This window comes from Nannospalax galili, unplaced genomic scaffold (assembly GCF_000622305.1).
Source record: "Nannospalax galili isolate Female #2095 unplaced genomic scaffold, S.galili_v1.0 scaffold1532, whole genome shotgun sequence".
NCBI classification, from domain to species: Eukaryota; Metazoa; Chordata; class Mammalia; order Rodentia; family Spalacidae; genus Nannospalax; species Nannospalax galili.
The window spans coordinates 1,565,171-1,572,721 of NW_008330832.1; the positions used below are offsets into that span (position 1 = coordinate 1,565,171).

The window sequence follows — 7,551 nt, forward strand, 5'->3', positions numbered from 1 at the left end:
GAGCAGATTAGGAACAGGAGTTGAACTCAAAGTTCATCTGGCTGGTCACAATCTGGCATTACAGTGGCTGCAGCACTGTAGTTTCGGCTTAGCCCTATGCAGGCAACTACAACTCTCGGGAGCGGTCTAAAATCAGAGGCTCTGTGGTTCTAAAAGTGTGAAATGAATTCATGTATTTCATTTTTCTTTCTCTTCCCAACATATGGCCCTGGACATGGGCTCTGATAAGTGTCTGGCAAAGGGAGAAGCTTAACCCTCAGCTTGCTGACTGGAGGAAAAAATAAATAAAAAATAAAAAGGGAAACTATAAGAAATGAGAAAAGGTATTTGTAGAATCATAGACTAAAGAATGTCAAAAGAATAATCCCATAAAGATACAAACTTCTGGTCTACCAATAACCCTAAACAGTTGCACACCATTGGCTCTAAGAACTGATCTTTGAGACAGACCACAACCCAGGTCCCATACTGGCTACTGACTGGCACATACAAAAGACTCATCTAAAAAAAAAAATCACTGTAAACACACAGATAAGTGAACTGACACAGAAGACAAAGCACACAAACATCTCTTGGATACTGTAGCGTGTAACTCTACTGGTTGACTGAATAATGGTATGAAAAATTTGACATTTTTATGACAGATTTAAACAAGTTGTAGACTCTCACAATATAATGTTTATCATATCCAGGACCTGTTTCAAAATAATTCAGCACATGCAGAACCAAGAATTTATCAATCTTCAAAGAAAATGAAAATTGCTTAGACATTAACTCAGAAAGGAAAAGTTCTTGAAATTGCCAGACAGACTGTAAAACAGCTATTGTAATCATGCTTCTAAAAGTAAAGGTCGGGGCTGGAGAGATGGCTCAGTGGTTAAGAGCAATGACTGCTCTTGCAGAGGACCCAGGTTCAATTCCCAGCACCCACAAGGTGGCTACAAACTGTCCTTAACTCCAGTTCCAGGGGAGTCTGAAGCCCTCTTCTGACCTCTGTGGCATTGCACAATACGGGTGCAGTTACATACATGCAGGCAATACACTCATACATGTAAAATAAAAGTAATAAATAAAATATTTTAAAAGATCAATGCTTAAGAAATAAAAAGTAAAAAAAATTACACAGAAATTTGGAAACAAAAAAATGACTAAATTGTAATGTTTACTTCTATAGTAAGTCCAGTTGCACAGTAAAGGGACCAATGAACTTGTGATCAATAGAAAAAGTTCAACTGGGAGCAGGAGAAATGGCTCAGCAGCTAAGAACACTGACTGCTCTTGCAGAGGACCCAGATTTGGTTCCCAGCACCCGTAGTGGCTGATAACCATTTGTCTCTAGTTCCAGGAGATTCAACGCCCTCTTCTGGACTCTATGGGCACTGCACCATGTGATGCACTTACATGCAGGCAAAACACTCATTAACACAAAATTAAAAAAATAAATTTTATAGGGGGATAAAGAGATGGTTCAGTGGTTAAGAGCACTAGCTACTCTTGAAGAAAAACCAGATTTGATACACAGCACCCAATGGGATCCCATAGAGCCCCAAACTTTACAGGCTACTGCAATTGCTCTTGTTTGCCCTCCAGAATTTGATGATAAGACCCCGTTGTTGAAGACAACACATACTTGAGTCATAAAATGTGGAGAAATCGAGTGGCTAGTAACCAGGACACTTCATCCCTACCGGCTAACTTTCATAGTGCTGGAAGGTACTATGCACGCTACCAGAGGTGAAAAGTAATCATTCTTACCCAGCTACAAACCCTGAGACCTACAATAACAACTGGCCTGGCAAGATATACCTACTGTACAATAGTGGCATGAATGTTATGCAAGTAACCAACTGTCCCCCTGTCTAGATATAAGGCCTGCTCCATGAGATGGAACCCATATCTGGCAACTTCCAAGCTATCCTGGGCTACACAGTGAGATCCTCCCTTAAAAACCCAAAGTAAACACACACACACACACACACACACACACACACACATACACACACACACACATACACACACACACACACACTTCATATATGCAAAAATAAAAAGAAATAAAAATAGCAGTCACTGTCCAAAAAGTGGAAACCCAGTCTAGATATATTCAATGTCTAAGCTCAAATATCTATTAAGGAATTACAACATTACTTCAGAGAGACAGATATCATACTACTCTTCCTTTTGCACTTTCCAAATATCACATATTTCCAAATCATAATGTACACAAAAGGAAGTATTTGAGTACTTCATGACACAATACGTTTCTAGTTTTCCTCTACCTCTCCCATCAAAATCTCTTCATTAATTCATACCTAATCATTTCACCTACTTTTTTTCAAATGCCATTTAAGCTTTGGAAAACCATTTTGTGTCTCCCTTACAATTAAATTCCAGATATATGCCTCAATAGTACTAAGTAACTCTCCAATATATCATTTAACATAAGCATGATTTTAGCTTTATTTCTGAAATTATTTTATGACTTCTCCATTAGGATCTAAATTCCATAAAGATAAAGGATCATATTCTGATTTGCTCACATTCTAATTTTAATTCTCAGTACTTAGTGAACATGCAATAAAAATCACAGAGGTGGTGGCTGGAGAAATGGTTCAACAGTTAAGAGCACTGGCTGTTCTTGCAGAGGACCCAGGTTCAGCAGTTGCCAGAATCCACATGGCAGCTAACAATCATACATAACTCCAGTTCCAAGGGATCTGACACCTTTTTCTATCTTCTGTGGGCACTGCACACATGTGCTACACTTACATACAAGCAGGCAAAACATTCATACACATCAACAAAAAAATTTTTTTTAAAAGAATCAGAGACGGGAGGCAGAGGCAGGCAGATCTCTGTGAGTTCAAGGCCAGCCTGGTCTACATAGTGAGTTCCAGGACAGCTGGGGCAACAGGGAGACCCTGTCTCAAAAGAACAACAATAACAACAAAAGAATCATAGAGGTAAAGAACACTTGTCCAAATATAATCATGATGATAGCATTCTGCTTTTGCAGACTTACTAAGAAAAAGAGCAGATAAAACTGTATAGTGAGGGGCTGGAGTTGGCAGTGATTAAGACCACTGGCTGCTCTAGCAGAGGACCTGGGTTTGTTTCCCAGCACCCACATGGCAGCTAACAACCATTTGTAATTCCAGTTCCAAGGGATATGTCTCCCTCTTCTGGCTTCTTTAACCATTGCATGACATGGGTGCACTTACATATATGCAGCCAAAATACTCATATACATAACATTTTTTAAAATGTATAGTGAAGTTGGGCAAGGTGGCACACACCTTTAATCTCAGCACTCAGGAGGAAGAGGCAGACAGATCTCTAGGAATCAAGGCCAGCCTGGTCTACATAGCAAGTTCCAGGCTAGCCAGGGCTACATAGACCCTGTCTCAGAAAACAGAACAAGGGCTGGAGAAATGGATCAGTAGTTAAGAGCACTGGCTGCTCTTGCAGAGGACATGAGTTCAGTTTCCTTAACCCCAGTTCCAGAAGATCTGAAGCCCTCTTCTGAATTCCACAAGAATTGCATAAGGGTGCACTTACATACAAGCAAGCAAAACACACACAGAAAATAAAACTAAAAAATTTAAAAATTAAAACAAAGCAAATCTCAAAAATGTATAGTGAAAAAGAGACAAAAATTGTAAAAAAAAATTTTTAATCTGTAGAGCAAAAATTGACCATGAGAAAAAATTGACCATAAAATAATAAATTTGAGGATAGTATGCATGCTGCTAAGGGAGAAAATTAATCAACAGTCCAACCCCAGCTTTAAATCCTAGTAACCACAATAATGACTCTATATCAGTGTAGTAGTGGCACTTTTATCTTGGGAGTAATCAACAGCTATCCAGTTGGACTTAAAAAATGCTCAGTAGGAGGGAACTCATGTGTGGTACAGTAAATATAGTCATATACACATGGCTGGAGAGGTCATAGATCCTAGAGACAACCTAGTCGGTCACATCCCTAGACAAACATAATTGCTTACTGAATGCTAAATATGGATCTTTATATTTACAGACAAGTACACCTGTCACCAGTCATCAATGCAGTTTCTTTTTGCAACAGATGGAGGCTATTACAGACTTCCACAGCAAATAAATGTCTGTGAGATGCCCTGCCCTAAGTGACACATCTACAGTGGAACCTCTATACCTAAAGCTCATGGAAAATAGTGGAACAGGAGTAGAGAGACTACTAATACATCTCTCAACTCTAACCAGTGAAGCTTCCTTATGTAACAGAGGGCGATTAACATAGAAGGCCACAACTAGTCAAAGTGTAGAAAATAAGAGACTGCAGAGTTCATGTTCCTTACCCATCCAGAGCTCAGGCACCATTTCAGAAGAGGGGGCAGAAAGACTGTAAGAGCCAGGGTGGTGCATAACCACAAGGAAACAGGTTTTCAGGCTTCTGGGAACTAGCTCATATGAACTTAAGAGCAATGGTGACAGTATGCACAAGATCCATGCAAACTCAAACCAAACAAAAACCCAGCACAGAACTGGGGATACAGACAAGAGACTGCAACCTTACCAGAGAAACTATTGGCAGCCGATCACTGCTGGGTGAGGAAGAGTTGGTCTTCTTTAAGAAAGTGATGCTAGACAAGACCCATGCAAGCTCAAGCAGACAAAAACCCAACACAGAACTGTGGAAATGGGCAGCAGGCCCAATCTTGGCTGAAGAATTATTGGTAGCTGATTACTGCTGGGTGAGGAAGAGCTGATCTTCTTAAAGAGAAGGACTCTAGATAGGCCGACTAGACCCCACTGGATGAACATGTACTGAGGGATGTCTGGGGACACTAACTTGACATGACAGGCCTTAACACAAATGACAGAATGCATAAATTCTGGTGGGGGCGGTGGCTATGGGTGGTGGCAATGGGAAAGGGGGTATAAAGTTGATTAAGATGTTCTGTATGAAATACACAAAAATTCAACTTAAAAAAACAAAATAAAGCAGTCCCCCCAAAAGTATAGTAAAAATGAGAAAAAAAATGTGAAGAACAATTTAAAACCCATAGAACAAAAATCAACCACAAAATAATAAATTTGTAACTCAGCTTACCTACATGCAAATTCACTTAATTCTGAATATTCTGTGGGTTCCATTATTATGTTGAGGTCAGTAATAGCAGACGATAATTTCTCTTTAGTCTAAAATAAAGATGAAAAGTTTAAGTACCAGAGCAAATAACTTTTAAAATAGAGAGACAAAAATACCTTTTTATTTTTTTTTTACTATTTCTTATTTCTGTTTTTATTTTTTTTAATTTTTTAGAAGCATCTCAATACAGCTTTAATATATTCAGTAACAGTTTCCAGAGCAAAGATACATCTCTTTCAAAAGTGGCTATAAAGTTTTTAGGTTTGCTGTTGAATTAATACAGTTATACAATATTGACCTCAGTATAACCCCTGTAAGACACAAAATTGAATGAGTTTTTAACCTTTAAAAAAGATCTCCATTTCATTTAAAAATATACTGTTTCTTACAGAAAGACTCATTGTTTTTGCTAATAACACTTAGATGTTGGCGCATGCATCTCTAATCTGTATGTATCTGATTATTACTAGTCATAGTCGGTTGCACTCGGCTCCTTGGCACCTGTGTATGTCTATAAAGTCACTGGGTAGATTTCAATGGGAATGGTTATCACCTCTACTAATTAACATGACATAAATTTTTATGCTTCCTCTTATACTTTTAAAATATGCAAGTAGAAAATTACCAAAAATGATAAAGTATTGATTAAGAAAATGAAATCATGTCCTTAATATTTACTAAAAACTAAAATGAATTCCCAATTACTCAAATTGAATATTGAAGTCAAATGTATTATGAGAAATGAATTAGAAAAAAACTTTCCAAGCAAACAATAGGAAAAAAAATCTAGCAAGGATTACATAGAAACTCAAAATAGCTAAATAACAATCACTTTATAAGTGCTTACTTCAGCACACATATACTGAAATTGGAGTGATGCAGAGATTAGCATGGCCCCTGTACAAGGACACACAAATTCGTCAAGCAGCCCATATAATTTTTTTTTAAATCGCATTGTAATAAGAGAGAAGTCTTAAATTGAGGAAATTACAACATAAACATGACAAAAAAATTTTGGATTACCCTTTCTCTTTTTCATTTTAAATATTATTGTGCATTTGTTTACATGTATACATTATAGACTAGTCCTATTGTTTGCTTTAAACAAGTTATTGAGTTTAAAAATATTTCATAGCTGGGTGTGGCGGCACATGCCTTTAGTCCCAGCACTTGGGAGGCAGAGGCAGACAGATCTCTGAGATCAAGGCCAGCCTGGTCTACATAGTGAGTTCCAGGACAGCTGGGGCTACAGGGAGACCCTGTCTCAAACAGACAAAAAAAAACAAAAACATTCACTAGCAGTAAGATAAACAAGCGGCACTTTTTTTTTTTTTTTTTTTTTTTTGGTCTCCTTGAGATGGTCTTACTCATGAACAGAAACAAAAATTTTAAAATGCTACCTCCAGCAACTTAGGGTGGGGTGCTTGTCTAGTATCTTTCAGGCCCTGGGGACAATGCATACTGGAGGCAGAACTACTGCAGATAAAGATGTGCAGAAAGCTGGCAGTGGGAGTATAAACTGGTATGATCCTTCTGGGAATCATTCTGACCAAAAAAAAAAAAAGCTCAAAACATTCATTTACTCTGTTCTCTGTTCTTGCAAATTAAATTTTTTTTCTAAATGTGTATGAGTGTATTGCCTGGATGTATGTGAGTGCACCCGTGTCGTGCAATGCCGTGGAGGTCAGAAGAGGGCTTCAGATTCCTCCAGAACTGGAGTTAAGGATGGTTAAGTTGCCATGTGGGTGCTGGCAATTGAACCCGGGTCCTCTACAAGAGCAGTCAGTGCTCTTAACCGCTGAGCCATTTTTCCAGCCTCCACAATTTAAATTTTTACAAGATTCTATACTAAAGTAAACAGAAATTAAGAAAAATACATAATGAAAATATTCATAAGGTGGTACTTATCACCAAAACCCAGAACCAATACTATACCCAGTAACTGGAAATGTTAACTGTTCCTCCGATCCACAAATTCAAGTGAATTTATCTGCACTTTCTTATTTCCTTTCTTGCCATGGCATTAATTTTGCCGTCATATTAGATTTTAGGTCACTTTGTCCTATATGATTGTGAAAGAACTCTGTACCATCTTTACATTTTGACCTCTGGAGCTTCTATCTTCTATTATTAATAGGAGTATTATCTATAGATCTGTCCTATTTCCTAAGACTACAGCAACAAATATTCTGACTCTCTTCCCTGCTTATTTGGACACTGACATGACTTCTTTTATTCTGAGATGAAGAAATGAAGAGTGATAGTTTATCATCTTTGTTTAACTTTTCACACACTTTAGAAATACTGGGAATTGTCAGGAGCAGTGTAGTGTAAGTGTAGGTTACTTGTGGGGCAACTATAACTATAGCTAATGAACACAATTCCAACAACTCACAATTTAGAAAGAACTTAATTAAAAAC

General features: G+C 37.8%; 1 protein-coding gene and 1 non-coding gene across 4 annotated transcripts in view; one reads left to right on the forward strand and one right to left on the reverse strand.

Moving 5' to 3' along the window:
* Cenpp (centromere protein P) overlaps positions 1-7,551 on the reverse strand; it is a 244,387-nt gene that overhangs the window by 207,598 nt on the left and 29,238 nt on the right. For all 3 annotated transcript variants that reach the window (XM_029556085.1, XM_008852927.3, XM_029556079.1), the window contains one exon: positions 5,092-5,180. In XM_029556085.1, the coding sequence (XP_029411945.1) occupies positions 5,092-5,180 (89 nt within the window). The remainder of the gene's footprint in view (positions 1-5,091; positions 5,181-7,551) is intronic.
* On the forward strand, positions 5,970-6,072 carry LOC115067680. The gene has a single exon (XR_003847053.1). It is a non-coding gene; the product is annotated as a U6 spliceosomal RNA (small nuclear RNA).